This window comes from Mobula birostris, chromosome 1, assembly GCF_030028105.1.
Source record: "Mobula birostris isolate sMobBir1 chromosome 1, sMobBir1.hap1, whole genome shotgun sequence".
NCBI lineage: Eukaryota > Metazoa > Chordata > Chondrichthyes > Myliobatiformes > Myliobatidae > Mobula > Mobula birostris.
Window position 1 is genome coordinate 221,416,134 of NC_092370.1, and position 19,548 is coordinate 221,435,681.

Consider the following 19,548-nt stretch of genomic DNA (forward strand, 5'->3'; position numbering starts at 1 on the left):
CCCCATCACCCAGGATGATAAAGTTTAAGGGAATGGGGGATTCTCAGATTCCTGTAAACAATGGATTCAGTACTGACTATGTCTGTGACTGCAGTGTGTTTGAATAATGTCTCACAGCTGCTTTCTTTGGACCAAGACAAGGATTAAAGTTCACCTAGATCCACATAAGATGTCTGGGCTTTTCACACCTTTTGATTTTGACAAAAAGCAGTACCTAATGGAAATTAGACAGAACAGTCTTTTCTTAATTAAAGCATAAATTTGATGGATGTTCTTATCTTTGTAATTAAGTTGTGGTTCCAGCAAACCAGGTAGGACATTTCTTTCTTTAATTAAGGTGGCTGGAGTGTCTAACAAATTGATTGTAATTTTGTATCAATAGTCCATTGACTTAGCTGGAATAGTTATCAAACTGATTGTTCTTTGTATCAATAGTCTATTGACTTGGCTGGAATGCTTATCAAATTGATTGTTCTTTTGTATCGGTGGCCTTATAACTTCTGACAATTCTGACATCAGGCAGTGAACTTGTTGAACCGCTGGGGAGATGGGAAGGATTCTCTCCCTGATGTCGGGTCCAAGTTCACTCGCCGGCTGAGCTCGAAGAAATAAACGGGTGGAAAGATAAGTAACGATCTTTTTGTACTGATGAAGGCCAATGTGCCAAAAGCTTTCTTTACGATCCTATCTACCTGTGACGCCACTTGCAATGAAATGTACAAATGTACTGGTATTCTCAGAACCCTCTGTTCGACCACATGTCTTTCTGCCCTATCATTCACTGATTGGTCCTACCAAAGTGCAAAACCTCACACTTGTTTACATTAAATTCCATCTGCCATTTTCAGCCCATTTTTCCAGCTGATGCAGATCCTTCTGCAAGCCATGATAGCCTTCCTCACTGTCTACCACATCCCCAATCTTGGTGTCATCCGTAAATTTGCTGATCCAGTTAACCACATTATCATCCAGATCATTGATATAAATGACAAATAACAAAGAACAGAGCTACAAACCCTGAATCACACCACTAGTCACAGGCCTCCAGTCAGAAAGGCAACCCCCCACTACCACTGTCTGGCCTCTTCCACAGAGCCAATGACAAATCCAATTTAAATGCTGAGCGACTGAACCTTCTTGACCAGCCTCCCATGCAGCAATTGTCAAAGGCCTTGCTGAAGTCCATTTAGACACCATCTAATGCCTTGCCTTCACCAAATTTCCAGGTAACTTCCTTGAAAAACTATAAAATTGGTTAAACATGACCTACTATGCATGAAGCCATGCTGACTATCCTTAATCGGTCAATGTCTAAATAAATTCTCATATAACCGGTCCTTCCAATGACTTTCCCACAACTGATGATGCAGGTCGATGCTTCCCTGGTATCATGGATTCTTGATTACCTGACTGGCAGACCACAGTACGTGTGCTTGCAACACTGTGTGTCCGACAGAGTGATCAGCAGCACTGGGGCTCCACAGGGGACTGTCTTATCTCCCTTTCCCTTCACCATTTACACCTCAGACTTCAACTACTGCACAGAGTCTTGTCATCTTCAGAAGTTTTCGGATGACGCTGCCATAGTTGGATGCATCAGCAAGGGAGATGAGGCTGAGTACAGGGCTACGGTAGAAAACTTTGTCACATGGTGTGAGCAGAATTATCTCCAGCTTAATGTGAAAAAGACTAAGGAGCTGGTGATAGACCTGAGGAGAGCTAAGGTACCGGTGACCCCTGTTTCCATCCAGGGGGTCAGTGTGGACATGGTGGAGGATTACAAATACCTGAGGATACGAATTGACAATAAACTGGACTGGTCAAAGAACACTGAGGCTGTCTACAAGAAGGGTCAGAGCCGTCTCTATTTCCTGAGGAGACTGAGGTCTTTTAACATCTGCTGGACAATGCCGAGGATGTTCTACGAGTCTGTGGTGGTCAGTGCTATCATGTTTGCTGTTGTGTGCTGGGGCAGCAGGCTGAGGGTGGCAGACACCAACAGAATCAACAAACTCATTTGTAAGGCCAGTGATGTTGTGGGGATGGAACTGGGCTTTCTCACAGTGGTGAATGAAAAGAGGATGCTATCTAAGTTGCATGCCATCTTGGTCAATGTCTCCCATCCACTACATAATGGACTGGTTGGGCACAGGAGTACATTCAGCCAGAGACTCATTCCATCGAGATGCAGCACAGAGCGTCATAGGAAGTCATTCCTGCCTGTGGCCATCAAACTTTACAACTCCTCCCTTGGAGGGTCAGACATCCTGAGCCAATAGGCTGGTCCTGGACTTGTTTCATAATTCACATATTACTATTTAACTATTTATGGTTCTATTACTATTTATTATTTATGGAGCAACTGTAACGAAAACCAATTTCCCTCAGGATTAATAAAGTATGACTATGACTATGTCAGACTCATTGGCCAAAAAATTTCCTAGTTTACATTTACAGCCTTTTTGGACAAAATTGGTTATCCTCCAATTCTTTGGTACCTCTCCTGTTGCCAAGGATGATTTAAATTTCTCTGCTTGGGCCCTGGTAATTTCTACACTTGCCTCCCATAAGGTCAGGGGGAACACCTTATCAGGCTCTGGGAATTTATCCACTCTGATTTACCTCCGGGTAGCAAACACCTCCTCCTCTGTAATCTGTACAGGCTCCATGAAGTTGATGCTACTTTGCCTCACTTCTATAGACTCTGTATCCATCTCCCGAGTAAATACAGGTGCAAAGAATTCATTTAAGATCTCTCCCATCTGTTTTGGCTCCATACATACATTACCATTCTGATCTTCTGGAGGACCAATTTTCTGCCTTGTAATCCTTTTGCTCTCAACATACCTGTAGAATCCCTTTGCATTCTCCTTCACCTTGTCTGCTAGGCAACTTCATGCCTTCTTTTAGCCCTCCTGTTTTCTTTCTTAAGTGTTCTCTTGCATTTCTTGTACTCCATAAGCACCTCATTTCTTCCTACCTGCCTATACCTGCTCTGCACCTCCTTTTTCCTCTAAACCAGGCCTCAATATCTCTTGAAAACCAAGGTCCCCTACACCTGTTATCTTTACCTTTTATTCTGACAAGTTTTGTACTCTCAAAATTTCATCTTTGAAGGCCTCCCATTTTCCAAGTACGTCTTTGCCAGAAAACAGCCTGTCCCAATCCACACTTGTCAGATCATTTCTGATACCATCAAAATTAGCCTTTCTCCAATTAAGAATCTCAACCTGTGGACCAGACCGCTCTTTCCATATTTACTTTGAAACTAATGGTCACTGGATGCGAAGTGTTTCCCTACACAAACTTCTGTTACCTGCCTTGTCTCATTCCCGAATAGCAGATCCAGTAGTGAACACAGCAAGTTGTTAAGAAAGATAATGGAATACTGGACTTTATTACAAGAAGTGTTGAAATAGAAAGTTTTGATCTGCATATTTAAGGAAGGTTAAGCTTGCTTTGGAGAAAAGGCAGAGAAAGTTCATTAGGTTGCTTCCTGGTGTAAATTTGTATGAGTCTGCTAGGGAAGTCAAAGCCCAATGTCTCCAGGTCCGAATCCAACTCTGCTGAATGCGTACAAGCACAGGTGGGAGAGAGGAATAAGGCTTGTTTTGCTTTTGTCGTATTGTTCTGCCAAGCATGCTGGGGATGCTATGCTGACACCAGAATGGGTGGCAACACTTTCAGGCTGCTCCCAGCACAACCTTGAGTGTGTTGGCTGTTAATGCTATCCATACAGTTCACTGTATGTTTCAATGTAGGCATGATAAATAAACATGGAGCTTGGGATGAAGTGGTTGACATATGAAGAGAGATTGACCAGATTGGGCTTACATCATCATATGCCAGCACTGAAGCACGGTCTCAAACCAGAAGTTGAACTGTCCCTTTCCCCTCTATAGATGCTGCCTGGCCTGCAGTTTCCTTCAGCATTTTGATTTTTGCTCCAAATTTCAGCCTCTGCAGTCGCTACGAAGTCCCAAAGGCTAACTGACTGTTCTGTTTCCTCATGCAGTAAACGTCCCGAACAGTTTTGCAGACACAATTGTCAAACAAAATTTAACGAAGTGTCACGGCAGGTGACAAGCTGAATATTGCCCTGCATTCGGCGTTCCAGATTAAATTTGCCCCTGTTTATCGTGGGGAAAGATAATATCTATGGTTGGTTTAATGTGACCTACTTACATATTTAAAGCTGTAATTGACGTCCCTTGCCAGGGCATTCTTCATTGCGGAATACTCCGGTGTCAGCGGGCGAGATCCCCCGTCCTCTTGGATCTTGGGCACTGCGTGGAAGCAGGATGGAGTCGGAGCAAGGGGTGGGTAGCGGAGAGTCGTCTCACACACATCCCTCACCCCTTACCCTCTGCAGAGTCCCCCCTCCCCCGCCCGCTACCGAGGCCTAAAGGACTCCTCACCTGCCTGCCGAAACTTCAGCAGGAACTCAGAGGCAGCTTCAAATACCAGTCGCAGTAGGCGGAGTGGGGGTATGCTGCCGTCCACCCTTACCTGCACAGACACCCTTCCTTGTTGTCGCCACCACTATCTGAAAGGGTGATCCATCGGGAGCCTCTCTCCCCTCCAGAGCTTCGTCCGTCTCCCTTGGTAACTGCAACAGCCTCAGCCCGCCCGCCAATCGCAGCGCGCTTGCGCCGCGGTTCGAACGCCCCGCCCCACACTGCGTCTGCGCTGAAGCTGCTCCGCGGTTCAGGAACGGTTTCTGATACGCATGCGCCGAGGAGACCTTCTCGAGCGCTGCGGATGCGCACGTCAAACTCCTGGGCACGCCAGATATTTATTGTGTGCTCGGAAATTTGTGTCAGTGAAGTTACAAGCTGGGAATGAGACGCGCTTTATTCTTCAAAGCCTTTAGTCTGAATACATTTCCCATCGTACATTGGAACTGATGATGCATGTTGAAGACTTGTGTAAAACTTGCAGCGTAGCAGATGTTGACAGTCCGCAAATTCCCCCCCCCCAAAGTGGGAGTGCGCCTGCACAAGCGGACCCTTCCGCGAGACAGGTTCCGTTGTTTGTTGAATAAATGCCCAAAAATCAGCAGTTGGGGGTGGGGAGAGTCCCGGTATCTCAGGCTCCCGTCGTTCAGGGTGAACTGGGACAGAGGGAGGGCGAGCCAGAGGGCAGGTACGGGCGTCATCGTCCGTGGAGATTAGCGGCGCCACGGACTGCGCATGCGTCGCGGAGGCACCGCCTCCTGCCTTCGCCAGTCCAATGGGAAGGGAACGAGGAGAAACCCTGGAGTGGGCGGGGCCAGGGCCCGGGCGCGGTTGCCGGGTGGATACAATGGGCCAGTAGTGATAGGCATGGAGGGGCTTTGCATCTTTCGCTGACCCGCTCCCTCAGATTTGTAATTGAACCACTAGCTTCTGTAGCATTTTATAAAAATTGCTTGTCCTAGTCGAGTGACCTTTTAATTGTTTTCAGCTATTTTGTAAGGAATATTTCAATGTCAGTATTTTTAAAACTCTTCTGGGCAACTTCTTTTTTGGTTTACTTATTTTTATACAGTTTAGTACCGTTGCACTGAACCATGATAGTCTTCTGTTGTAAGGCTATTATTTAAATAAGTGAAGGTTAGGCAGCATTTTTCTTAAGCTTGAATGTTAACCATGCCAGGGGGAAACGGAGATGGTTCCTTTGTTAGGCGGAGGTCAGCCAGTGTGGGTCCTGTCAGCGTGGAAAGACATCCAGTGAGAGAAGTGGATCAGGATGAAGACTGTGACGAGGAATTCCACGACGGAGTCCCTTTCTATATAAACCGAGGGGGGCTCCCTGTCAATGAGGCCACCTGGGACAGGATGTGGAAGCACGTCGCTAAGATCCACCCCGAAGGAGAGAAGATGGTGCAAAGAATTCGAGGCATGCCTTACCTACCCAAGGTGACTCCATCGTCCCACCTTTACAATCATATGCCGTTGCTAAACAGCTTAAACCGCCAGTACATTTGTAAATTGGTTTGGTCAGTGGAGCTATCTACGTAGTCAATGAAACACTGCACATTATTTCCGTAGGATGGATGTTTTGAATGCCAAACATGAGAGTTCAATGTCTCCTCTTACTAGGTTTAAGCTGTTTGGGGCTGAAACCAAGCTTTCTCGTTGGTTTTAAATATTATCTGATCCTTTGCAGTTCGGTTGGTTCATGTTGCTGTTCGAAAATTTATCAATGAAGCATGTCTTAAAATAACAAGCAGTAAATCAGAGGCAACGTAACGCTCCTGTGTTGTAAGTCTGTTTGGAGTGCAGCCTATTTGATGCCTGATGTATTTTTCTCTTCATTGAGTCTTATCCATTTTGTATTTCTTGTGGTATAGCAATGCAGTAAACTGTTCCCAGCTGCCTTGATGATCTGAAAGTAGCTTCTACCGGGAGAAGCCTAATTAGTCTCAATCTATTTTTGCTGTTTTCTTGACTTTGCAAAGTGCATCACTTTTGACTGTTACCGCGCCCGCACCGAACTAAAGGTCGATAATATGCAGAATGGCCGAAATAAATCTGTACCTCGCTCTTTTCGTGTCCTCTGTTAACTTTTGGATTGATGCAGTAGTCCTACAAAACTAAAGATTGAGTTCTTGGAATGTTAGATAATTGAGTTCATGGAATGTTAGATTATTTTTGTTAATGTTCAGTGTAGACTGAATTCTCGCGCAGGGCTGCGCGTGTAAACACACTCGATGTGTTTTAAAAAAATGGTAAACTTTTTATTTTACTCCGGGCTTAATGTTGCTTTCAATGGTACTCAATGTAGATGGTGAAATGTTTAATTCTGCAACTTAAGTTGTTTTAGAATGGTATTTGCTCTGTATCTATTTGCAATAAATCTGTCAAAAGAGCACTTCAGATTCTTAGAGCTGCTTGTGTAGTTGCAGTTCCTTTCTGAATATTGAGACTGATTTTTCTTTTGGTATAATAATGAGAGAGTCCTATTTTACCTCGCCCTTTTGCTTTTAATCCTTTTCACAGGCGTGGTTTCCATAGTGAAGGAGCCCAGGACCAGAGAGCCCAGTATCAGAATACAAGGATGTGCCTTTAGAACAGATAAGGGGGTAATTATTTAGCTAGAGAGTGGTGAATTTGTAGAAATTATTGTCACAGGTGGCTGTGGAGGCCAAGTCTTTGGGTGTATTTAAAGTAGAGGTTGATAGAGACAGTCGGTTACAACCTAATTTGAATGGGTTGTAATTTCTAAAATTCTGGTAAAACACTCGAATATTGTGTTCAGTTCTGGTTGCCTCATTATAGGAGAGATATGGAAGCTTTAGAGGAGATTTACCAGGATGCTGTCTGGATGAGAGAGCATGCCTTATGCAAACAGGCAACCTTTAAGGTCTCCTACATTCCAATGAGGAGGAAAGGAAAGAAAATACTGAGGTGAAAACAAAGTGTTGGATCTACTCATCAGGTCGAGTAGAATCTGTGGAAGGAGATACTGAACAGTTCAGCTCCAGGACACCTTCAGGTTTTCAGTGCTTTTAAGCATTTGTTTCTTCTGGCAGCAGCATGTTGTGATTGTAGTATGTATCCTCCACAAAGTACAGGACAGTCACCACTAATAGCACCTTCCAAACCCCACAACCTCTACCATCAGGGAACATAGTAGCATTAGTCATACTGGAATGGCTTGTTGGCAAGTTGCCCTCTGTCACACGTTTAATCACTGCTCTTTCCTTGCCCCTGATTTACCCTCCCCAGCAGCACCTTCACCATGAAGGCTGCAGAGCCCCAGTGGCTCAACCCTCACTCTTTTCCAGGGAAGTCTTCACCAGCCTTTCCAGTGCACTCGGATCCCAGGAAACGTAACCACAGTCAGGTGTATTATCATTGGCAAATGGCATGTAATTTGCAACAGCAGTACAGTGAAAGACAGAAAAAATTACTATAAGAAATATATTAAAAATATAATTGGTGCACAAAGAGAGCAAAATAATAAGGGTAGCATTCATAGATCATTAATCTTTCAGCAGTGGGAAGAAGCTATTTCAAAGACATGGTGTGTCTTCAGACTCCTGTACCTCCTCCCTGGTGTTAGCAGTGAGAAGCTGTCATGTCCTGGATGATAAAATAGTTAATGTGCAGTATGGGAAAACTTGCATTTTAATTTTTTAAAAAAGCTTAGAATGGTGATAGAGTACAATAAAGCATTGGTGAATATTACAGTGAGCTTATAATAGCTCAGGAGGAAATTGGGAAAAAACTGGAAAACTAGTGGTTGTAGAAACTGAACTTAAACTGAGGTGATTGCCAGGTTAAAAGTGGACAGGAAGAGCCTGTTTAAGTTACAAAGGTATATCATGCAGAAGAGGAATAGTGGGATAGTGTTGGTAGACTGTTCAGGAATCTGATGACAGAGGGGAAGAAGTTGTTCCCAAAAATGTTGACTGGGTCTTCAGGCTCACATACCACTTCCCTGAGGGTAGCGAAGAGATAATGAGACAGATGGTAGTAATGATTCAAGTTTATTTGTTACGTGTCTGCTGCTGTAGACCATCCACTTCGAGGATTGATGTGTTATGCACTCAGACTGAGCGTGTAGAGGGAAGATGGCTGGTACAGAGAGGGAGGGATGAGGGAAGGATGGTGGGCAGCTGGGGGTCGGGGAGGGAAGGAATGGGTAGAACAAGCCCAGGTAGATGGATACACGAGTGGGCAGGTGGGGAGGGAGGAGAGGGAACTGGTACAGGTAGGAGGATGTATAAATAATTGTAAATGAGACTGGGTTAGGGAGAAAATAGCGCAGGTCAAGGTAGATGAGTATCAGGGTGATGGGTGTGGGTAACAACATGGGTGGGGAGGGTGAGTATGTTCGAGGAAGACAGCTGAAGTTGGAAAACTATGTTCATACAATTGGGTTCTAGACTATGAGATACTGTAGTTTGTGTTTGGCCTCTATGGCTGTGCTGGTTGGTAAGGGAATAATGAGTGTTGGAATGGTATGCATCAGAGTGCCTGAGTTGGTGGCTGTGGACAGAGAAGAGGGCAGGTGCCCTGTGCTTGGTCTCACTGATGTATATGGTTACTTCAACTCTCCTTTGCTGTCTCACGTGTCCTCTCCGTTCTGGACCTTCTTCACTGCCATGGTGCTGGGGGACAGTGTCACAGTGACACTTAGAAAGTAGGGTTTGTCCTATCGAGGATCGACTTTATTTGCCATAAATGTTCTCATGTAGTAGAAATGTGGTATGTTGATGTGACTTGCAACAATAAACAACATTCAACTAAGTACTAATGTGCATAAATACCAATATGTATTTACAATATTAAAAAGTGGTCTAAAGTTTTTGCAGTGTGGTCACAGGGGTAATGGGGGTGGTGGAGATAACTAGAATGGTTGATCAGGTTAACTGCCTGGGGGAAGAAACTTTTAAGATGGCATGAAGTTTTTATTTTAATAGCCTTATTCTAGAAGGGAGCATTTGGAAAAGGCAGTTTGCAGGGTGGGTAGTGTCTGCAATGATTTTCCCTGCCCACCACTTTGCCCTGGACACATACATGTCCTGCAGTGATGGTAGACTGCAGCCAATGACCTTTCCTGCTGACCTGGCAGTTGGCTGTAGTTTTTCTATGTTCAAACACAGCTCAGAGTATGAAAAGTGCAATCACTGTGCTGAGGTTATTGTACAGGCCTCCCAATAGCCAGCAGGAGACAGAGGTGCAGATATATAAACTGTTGAAAGATGTAACAATATCAGAGTAGTTGTGGTGGGTGACTTTATTTTCCCCAATATTGACTGGGACTTTGGAGAATTTGTTTGGTGCATTTTTCTTTGGAAAAGGCAGCTGAAGAGATTAGTTGTGATCTTTAGAGTAATTAGTTTCTGGAATGGTTCCAGAGGACTGGAAAATCACAAATGTCATTCCACTCTTTCGGCAGGGACAGAGGCAAAAGACAGAAATTATACATCAGTTAGCCTGACTTGGGTGGCAAGCAAGATGTTAGTCCATTATTAAGGATGAGGTTTCAGAGTACTTGGAGGTGCATGAGGTGGCATGCATACTGTAATGGTTAATGCAATGCTTTACAATGTGACGGCTATAAGATCTGGGGTTAATTCCCACTGCAGTCTGTAAGGAGTTTGTACCTTCTGCCAGTGACGGCATGGATTTACTCTGGGTGCTCCAGGTTCCTCCTGCATTCCAAAGACTTGTGGATTAAGGTTAGTAAATTGTTGGCATGCTATGTTAGCGCCAGAAGCCCAGCGGCAATTTGTGAGGACAGTGTTGGTTGTTGATGCAAATGACACATTTCACTATATGTTTTGATGTACACATGACAAAGTTAATCTTTAAGATCTTTATCTTTACAGTAAAGTACATTGTTCCTTTAAGGGAAAATCTTGGAATTAGAGGAAATAACAGGCAGGATAGACAACGGAGAGTCTGTGGATGTTGTTTACTTGGATGTTCAGAAAGTGCTGCACATGAGGTTGCTAAATAAGAGCCCCATGGTATTACAGGAAAGATACTTCAACAGAAATGAGAAAATCTGATGCTGGTAATCCGAGCGACGCACACAAAATACTGGAGGAACTCGGCAGGTCAGGCAGCATCTATGGAAAAGAGTAAGCAGTCGACATTTTGGGCCAAACCCTTCATCGGGATTGGAGGAAAAAATGAGAAGTCAGTGTAAGAAGGTTGTGCGGGGCGGGGGGGGGAGTTGAGGAAGAATTACAAGGTAGTAGGCGACCAGGACGGGGGTGGGTGAAGTAAAGAGCTAGGAAGTCTATTGGTGAAAGAGATAAAGGAACTGGAGAAGAGGGCATCTGATAGGAGAGGACAGAAAGCCATAGAAGAAAGGGAAGGGGAGGAGCACCAGAGGGAGATGATGAACAGGTAAGGAGATGAGGTGAGAGGAAAATGGGAATGGTGAAGGGGGGTGCATTACGGGAGCTCAAGAAATCGATTTATGCCATCAGATTGGAGGCTACCCAGTTGGAATATAAGGTGTTACTCCTTCAATCTGAGTGTGGCCTCATTGAGGCAGTAGAGGAGGCCATGGACTGACATGTCGCAATGGGAAGAGTCTCGGCCCAAAACATCGACTGTTTACTCTTTTCCATAAATGCTACCTGACCTGAGTTCCTCCAGCATTTTGTGTGTGTAGCATCAACAGAAGATTGGCTGACTGGCAGGAGGCAAAAAGTTGGAGTGGAGAGGGCCTTCTGAGGATGGTTGCTGGCTGACTAATGGTGTTCTGCAGGGGTTGATGTTGGGACTGCTACTTTTCCAAGTTGTATCTGGATGATGGAATTGATGGCTTTGTGACCAAGTTTGCAAATGATTCGGATAGGTGGAAGAGCTGGGAGATTGCAACATAATTTGTGTAGATTAGGATAATGAGCAAAGAAGTGGCAGTTAGAATATAGTATGGCCATGTGCTTTGGTAGGAATAAAGCACAGACTCGGTGGGCTGAAGGGCCTGTTGCCTGCTGTGTGACTCTGCAATAAGGACAGGGCAGGACACGAGCAGTGGTGCACAAACTGAAATAAGCTGGGACTTGTAAGCTGATGTCAGCTCTACAGTTAAGCCCCGGGTATCAAAGGAGGCTAGCTTGAGCAAGGAGGTAGGCTAAAACACCAAAATAAAGTTGCTGCTGATCTCTTGCTCAGTGTGACATCAGGCTACAATGAAAATATTTTTAAATTAATTCTTTGTTCTTTTCTGAATCATTAGGGGTATTGACAAACTAAGGTGACTCCACTAGATGTGTTAAAAGTTGTAAGAAATTACTTTATTAGTTATTTAAATAATACAGAATGAAAGAAAAATGGTAAATAAAGTAGTAGACAAAATAATACTTATCAACCAATCACTAAGCCATTCCACGCAAACTGCAGGTACCTGACAGCTGTTCCAGTCTCCCTCTCCCTAAATGTTTCTGTCTCTATCTCCAGCTCTTAGCACTAGTTGTAATCCAGCCTAAGAGAAGATTCCCCCCCCCACACAAAGAAATTGCTCCTTATACCCTTCAAGAATCTAACAACTTTTATCTCAGTAATTTTCTATCTCCTCGTGATGCCAGCCTCAACCTTATCTCTTGCGTGCGACCTTCAGCCTCGACACACAAATTAGAAACCAAGACCTCAGATCTGTAATGAGGAAAACGTCCTTCACCAGTATCTAATCTCGGGTATGTGTCCGTGCACAGCTGCAGGCCATTACCACGTTCCAAGCTGACACCATTTTGTTCTACAAAAGTACATTTTGTGTTACACATTTTAGCATATACCAAGGAAGAATCAATTTTAACTCTTTCCTTGCAACAGCAGAAAAAAGTGAGATTCATATCATTGAGAGAATCAAGAAATGGTTTGTTGATGTTGAGTGCTGATTTGAACTGACTGCACTATGTGCACCACAGTTTGGTAGAAGAAATAAAATAGTTGGCTATTTTCTAAATGGGGAGCAAATTCTGAAATTGGAAGTGCAAAGAGACTTGGGAGTCCTTGTGTAGGATTCCTTAAAGGTTAACCTGCAGGTTGAGTCAGTGGTGAGGAAGTAAAATGCAATGTAGGTACTTAATTTTAAGAGAACTTGAATATAAAAGTAAGGATGTAATACTGAGTCTTTATAAAACATTGGTCAGACCACACTTAGAATATTGTGACCTGTTTAGGCCCCCTTATGCGTGAAAGAATATACTGGCATTGGACAGGGTCAAAATGAAGGTCGTGAGAATCATCTCTGTAATGAAAGGGTTAATGTAGGAAGGGCATTTGGTGGTTCTGGCCCTTGCTGGAGTTTAGAAGAATGAGGGAGGAATCCTCATTGAAACCTATCGGATATGGAAAGGTCTCGATAGAGTGGACATGGGGAAGATTGGTTCCCATAGTGGGAAAATCTAGGTCCAGAGGACACAGCCTCTGAATACAATGGCGTCCTTTTAGAACAGAGGAGGAACTTCTTCAGCCAGAGCATGGTGAATGTGGAATCCATTGTCACAGACGGCTGTGGAGGCCAAGTCATTGGGTATATTTAAAACATAAGTTGATATGCTGAACTCAGACCAGGCAGCATCTATGGGGCAAAAAGTACAGTCGACGTTTCAGGCAAAGACTCTTCGATAAGATTAGAGAAAAAAAGATAAGTAGGTATAAAAGGTGGGGGAGGGAGAGACAAACAAAGTGATGGGTGAAACCAGGAGGGCAAAGGATGAAGTAAAGAGCTGGGAAGTTGATTGCTAAGAGGGATACAGAGCTGGAGAAAGGGGAGTCTGATGGAGAACAGAAGGCCATGGAAGAAAGAAAGGGGGAGGACTACCAGAGGGAGGTGATGGGCAGGCAGGGAGGTAAAGTGAAAGAGGGAAAAGGGAATGGTGAGGGGAGGAGGGGGAGGCTATTACCAGAAGTTGCAATGAGATCATTCCCGTCCCAATATGTCAATCCATGGCAGCATCCACTGACAGTGAGATCTATTCATCTTTTTTTCTCCAATCCTGCTGAAGGGTCTAGGCCTGAAACATCCACTGCACTATTTTCCTTGCGTGCTGCCTGGCCTGATAAATTCCTCCCAACATTTTGTGTGTTGCTTGGATTTCCAGCATCTGCAGATGTTCTCTTGTTTATAAGTTGATATGCTTTTGATTTGTAAGGGCGTCAAAGGTTACAGGGGGAAGAAGGAAGGAGAATGGGGTTGAGAGGGATAATAAATCAGCCATGATGGAATGGTGAAGCAGACTCAATGGGTCAAATGGCCTAATTCTGCTTCCATATCATAGCCACTCTGAGATTTCCCTGGTGAGCTGAATGTCACTGGCATATGTGTCAAAAGTGATTCAAACTTGTATATTGTGCTGAGGATGTAATGGGCAGGTGGTGCCAGTATAAGGGCAAGAGGGTGTTGCAGTGCTATCTCTGGAGAGGGATGACTGGATCCACACAAAGGGATGTGGATCCATAGGGAGCTGATTGTGGACTTCAGGAAGGGAGACACACACCAGTCCTCATTGAGGGTTCAGTGGTGCAAAGGGTGAGCAGCTTCAAGTTCCTGAGAATCAACATCTGCTAGAACCTAACCTGCGCCCAACACGTTGATGGTGTTCGTCCATTGTTGTCAATGAGGACCTCGACACCATTATGGTGGTGTGGAGACTAGCGCGTGATTTGGATTTAAGTGAGGGAGAGTTGCGCAGCATCTGCCTCACTCTCTCTTCCCAATTCCCATCTGGATCCAGTGGCAGAGTTGAGACAGTTGGAGATGGGACTAGGCGCAGTGGATGACCAGGACGTCTTCTGTGTCTTGTCCTGCTCTACACATTCCACGATGCTTGCAGAGACTACCTTCTTGACCGTTGGACCTTCCATTGGTCTCGTCCGCTCAATCCACCGGAGTCTGTCTTCACATGCTGGGATAGACAATCATGAAGGCACACCAGCTAATATGCTTCATTAGGAGTTTGAGAAGATGTCACCAAAGGTTCTTGAAAATTTCTTCAGATGTAGAGAGCATTCTGACTGGTGCATCACAGTTTGGTATGGAGGCTCCGATGCAGGGGATCACAAGAGGCTGCAGAGTGTTGTGCTTCAGCCATGTGCACAATCCTCCCCACCATTTAGGATATCTTCAAGATGTCGTGCCTCAAGAAGACACTAACAGAGGGCTCTCGCTATTCGGGCATTTCCTCTTCCCATTACTCCCATTGGGGAACAGGTACAGGGGTCCTGAAGACCCACACTCAATCATTCAGGAACAGTTTCTCCCCCTCCACCATCACATTTCTGAATGGCACATGAGCATTGCCTCATTATTCCTTTTTTACTTGGTTCATTTATTGTGCAGCTTGTAGTTTTTTGTCTTGCACTGTACTACAAAAAGACATCAGTGATAATAAATATGATTCTGATATTTGAACAGAGATCTGGGAGAGGTCATGGAAGTTTATGGCACGGTCCAGCATATCATCTACTGAGCAGCAGGTGTAACTGTGAGTTGAACAAAGGAGGTTTAGTGCCTCCAAAGAGTTTTAGAAAGGTAAGGAATGATGGGATTAAAAGAGGATGGATTATCTGTGTGGATGTAATGTCACTGTGCAAAGGTAAGTGAGCATTAACCTGCTAGGGGATTAGTTTGTTGCTGTATGGCACAGGTAGAATGAAGGATTTGTATCGTAGTCAGAAAGAATGTTGGTGAGGATTGGTATTTAGAGTTCTGTTATTGTACGAACAGCTTGGGTTTCTGGCACAGTGATCCAGAAATGAGTTCTAATGCCACCACAGCTGCTGGGAAACAAATTCAGCTAAATTACATCTGAGTAATGGTAAATGTAAAACTAGCAGGTTATCGAGAGCACCCATCTGATTTGCTGATGTCCATCAGAGAGCAAAGTCTGCTGTCCTTTTCTGACGCAAACATGAGGAAATCTGCAGATGCTGGAAATTCAAGCAACACACACAAAATGCTGGTGGAACGCAACAGGCCAGGCTGCATCCATAGGAAGAAGCACAGTGGACGTTTCAGGCTGAGACCCTTCGGTAGGACTAACTGAAAGAAGAGATAGTAAGAGATTTGGGAAGGGGGAGATCTGAAATGATAGGAGAAGACAGGAAGGGGAGGGATGGAGCTGAGAGCTGGAAAGTTGATTGGCAAAAAGGGATACAAGGCTGGAGAAGGGAGAGGATCATGGGATGGGAGGCCTAGCGAAAAAGAAAGGGGGAGGGGAGTACCAGAGGAAGATGGAGAGCAGGCAAGGAGTAATTGTGAAAGGGACAGAGAGGGAAAAAAAAAGGAAAAAATAATAAATGAATAAAGGATGGGGTGAGAAGGGGAGGAGGGGCATTAACGGAAGTTAGAGAAGTCAATGTTCATGCCATCAGGTTGGAGGCTACCCAGACGGAATATAAGATGTTGTTCCTCCAACCTGAGTGTGGCTTCATCATGACAGTAGAGGAGGCCATGGATAGACATATCAGAATGGAAATAGAATGTGGAATTAAAATGTGTGGCCACTGGGAGATCCACGCAACTTCAATTAATGCCCCTCCCATTCTCGCCCCATTCCTTATTTATTTATTTTTAACTTTTTCCCTCTTTCTCTCTCTCTCTGTCCCTCTCACAATTACTCCTTGTCTGCTCTCCATCTAACCTCTAGGCTCCCCTTCCCTTTCTTTCTCCCTAGGCCTCCTGTCCCATGATCCTCTCCCTTCTCCAGCCTTGTATCCCTTTTGCCAATCAACTTTCCAACTCTGAGCTCCATCCCAGGGGTCCCCAACCTTTTTTGCACCACGGACCAGTTTAATATTGACAATATTCTTATGGACCGGCCGACCCGGGGGTGGGGGGGGGGTGTTCATGTAGGGTTAAACTCACCTCAACATCTCTTTTACAGTTAGGGTTGCCAACTTTCTCACTCCCAAATAGGGGACGAAAGTAGCAGTCAAATCCCGAGACACTTTACCCCGAGTAAGACTACCATGACCATGAAGCCTTGCGCGGGCACCTGTGTGCGTATGCGTGACTTGCGTATGTGCCGATTTCCCCCCCCCCCCCCCCCACAGATGGCTTTTGGCTTAATCTTCCCGACTACACTGTACGTACATTATTTCTACTTTATATAGGCTGTGTATTTATCATATCATTCCTGCTTTTACTATATGTTAGTGTTACTTTAGGTTTTATGTGTTATTTGGTAGGTTATTTTTTGGGTCTGGGAATGCTCAAAAATTTTTCCCATATAAATTACTGGTAATTGCTTTGCTTTACGCCATTTCAGCATGAGAGGTTTCACAGGAATGCCCTACCTTAGGGGAAATACAGGACAAGGGCGGTCCCGTATGGGACAAAACCCATTTAGTCCAATATACAGGATGTCCCAGCAAATACGGGACAGTTGGCAACCCTATCTTCAAGTTCAACTGTACATGACAGGGAATGAGGAAGGGTGCAGCTGACTCATATCGTTTCCTCGCAGCCCGGTAGCACATGCTTTGCGGCCCGGTACCGGTCCGCGGCCTGGTGGTTGGGGACCGCTGCTCTATCCCTCCCCCTCCTGTCTTCTATCATTCCAGATCTCCCCCTCCCCCTTTCAAATCTCTTACTATGTCTTCTTTCAGTTAGTCCTGATGAAGGGTCTCGGCCTGAAACGTCGACTGCTTCCTATGGATGCAGTCTGGCCTGCTGCGGTCCACCAGCATTTTGTGTGTGTTGCTTGTCCTTTTCTGATCTGGGTTGTATGTGACTCCTGTCCCAGTAGAGTGATTAACTTTTCACTGGTTAGGGATGGGCAGGAATTGCTGGCATCCACATCCCATGATAGATGTGGATGCCAGCCACAGTGCCAAGGGAGAGGGATGAATGAGGAAGGTGAATAAAGAGCATGGGGTAGAAACCAGTCAGTAAGGTGATGCAAGTAGAAAACTGCTGGGAACAACAAATTAAACAGGAGATGTTAGGTCTCAAGTGAGGTAAAAGATGACTAAATCTTTTCAGTGGTCTTAGTCATCTCGAGCCCTCCTTGTTGGAGAGGCAATGTGGGATTTTAAAAGAGCCTGGAGTGTTTTGGGAACTTTTGGTGGCCTTCAGTCATCACGGTCTATTAGGCACATGTCAAAGGCCAATAAAAAGTTAGGCCAATAGTGTGAGTGGTGTGGCTTTGGCTTGAGACTTTGAGAAAAGGCAAAGGTTTTAAGTTTCCTCCAAGTTTCTTGGTATTCAGTGCAGTGAGAATGGGTGCAGTGTCAGTGGTGTGTTCTTCGTATGAGATGTGGGAACTCAAGGTGACCTCTAGTCTCACTGATAACTACATCTGGACAAGACACATCGAGCTGCAGCTCCTTACAGTGTTAGGGAACTAGAGCTGCAAGTAGATGACCTTTGGCTCCTTTGGAAAAATCAGGGTGATAGGTAAGCGCCATGGTAGTGTAGCAGTAAGAGTGACGTTATTACGGCTTGGGGTGCTTCAGAGCCCAGAGTTCAATTCCAGCACTATTGCCTAAGGAGTTTCTGCACACCCTCCCCGTGGAATGAGTGGGTTTTCTCTGGGTCTTCCAGTTCCCTCCCACAGTCGAGAGATGTGCTGGGTACATTAATTGGTCATTGTAAATTATCCCATGATTAGGTTAGGGTTAATTGGGTTTGTGTGTGTGTTTGGGGGAGGGGGGTTGCGGTTTGCTGGGGTGGCGTGGCTGGAAGGGCCAACTCCACACTATACTGCTAGCTAAAAATAAATAGGAGCTATAGGGAAGTAGTCACCTGAGTTGCAAGAGGCAGGTAGCCTGGTGAAGGTCAGGAGAGGGAGAGGGAAAGGGAATAGGCAGCCAGTGCAGAGTACTCCTCTGGCCATTCCCCTCAATAATAAGTTTATCAATTTGGATAGTCTTGGAGAGATGGGAGGGGGAGGACCTCCCACGGGAAACTGACAGCTACCGGGTCTCTGGCACCGAGTCTAGCTCTGTAGTGTAGAAAAGAAGGGGGGAGAAGAGTGAGGTAGTGATGGGCGATTCTATAGTTAGAGGAACAGACAGGAGGCTCTGTGGATGTGAAAGAGACACCCAAAAGTTTTGTTTCCCAGGTGTCAGCATCGGGATATCTCCAGTCATATCCATAACATTCTAAAGAGGGAGGGTGAGCAGCTAGAAGTTGTACTACATATTGATACCAAGGACATGGCTGGGAAAAGGGAGGAGGTCCTGAATAGAGAATATAGGGAATTAAGTAGAAAGCTGAAAAGCAGGATCTCCAGTGGAGTAATCTTTGGATTGCTGCCTGTGCCACATGCCATTGAGGGTAAGAATAGGATAATCTGTTAAGATCAGGAGTTCCCAACCTGGGGCCCTCAGATCCCTTGCTTAATGGTATCGATCAATGGCATAAAAAAAGGTTGGGAACCCCTGTGTTAGATGAATATGTGGCTGAGGAATGGTGTGGGGGCTTGGTTTCAGATTTCTGGATCATTGAATCGCTTCTCTGGAAGATGTTCTTGCCCATTACACAACTGGAGTTTGGGACAGCAATGAAGGTCCTCCTCCTCTGGTAGTGTTCAGGACTTCCTTCATCATGTCAGCCATTTCCTCTGTTTTCACTGCTGTCAGTTACGCAAGTCGCGGGTGAAAGACTCAGGAATACCATCGCAATCAGATGTAGAAGGATTCTTCATCGCTGTTTCTGTAACAGTTTTGTTTTACTGGTCAGGGTCGTTATCCCTGAGCTGAACCCCCAGACCTGGAGGACCCATGGGCCACTCTTGGTCTGGCCTCTGCTGTTTAGCGTAGGTGACTACCAAGAGCCAAAGCATAAAGCCCTGACCCCAGCCAACATAGCTCTCCAGGTCATCGAGGCATGCAAGCCTCCCAACCTCAACAAGGTTGTGGTCCTCTTGGAGATGGGGAAGGTATGACCTGTACAAAAAGGACTGGTTACAAAAGAGTTCAAGGACCAATATCTTTGCAGGCAGCTTTCATAGAGTTGCTGGGGAAAGTTTAAAGTGATCTGGCAGGAAGGGCTGAGGCTGGGGCAGCTGATATACAACTAGATGCAGTGTGTAGTGAGACTGTGAGGAAGAACAGACAGATGATAGGACAAAATTGCAGTCAGTAG

The 19,548-nt window shown here is 45.1% G+C and overlaps 2 protein-coding genes across 11 annotated transcripts in view; one reads left to right on the plus strand and one right to left on the minus strand.

Moving 5' to 3' along the window:
* The window catches only part of ttll5 (tubulin tyrosine ligase-like family, member 5), a 510,221-nt gene extending 505,592 nt beyond the window's left edge, over window positions 1-4,629 (minus strand). For all 10 annotated transcript variants that reach the window (XM_072271858.1, XM_072271833.1, XM_072271823.1 and 7 more), the window contains exon 1: window positions 4,510-4,629. The gene's annotated coding sequence lies outside the window, so the exon portion shown is untranslated. The remainder of the gene's footprint in view (window positions 1-4,509) is intronic.
* A 338-nt stretch (window positions 4,630-4,967) lies between these two features.
* vash1 (vasohibin 1) overlaps window positions 4,968-19,548 on the plus strand; it is a 40,605-nt gene continuing 26,024 nt past the window's right edge. The window contains exon 1 of the mRNA XM_072239292.1: window positions 4,968-5,900. Within this exon, the coding sequence (XP_072095393.1) occupies window positions 5,622-5,900 (279 nt within the window). The 5' untranslated portion in view covers window positions 4,968-5,621. The remainder of the gene's footprint in view (window positions 5,901-19,548) is intronic.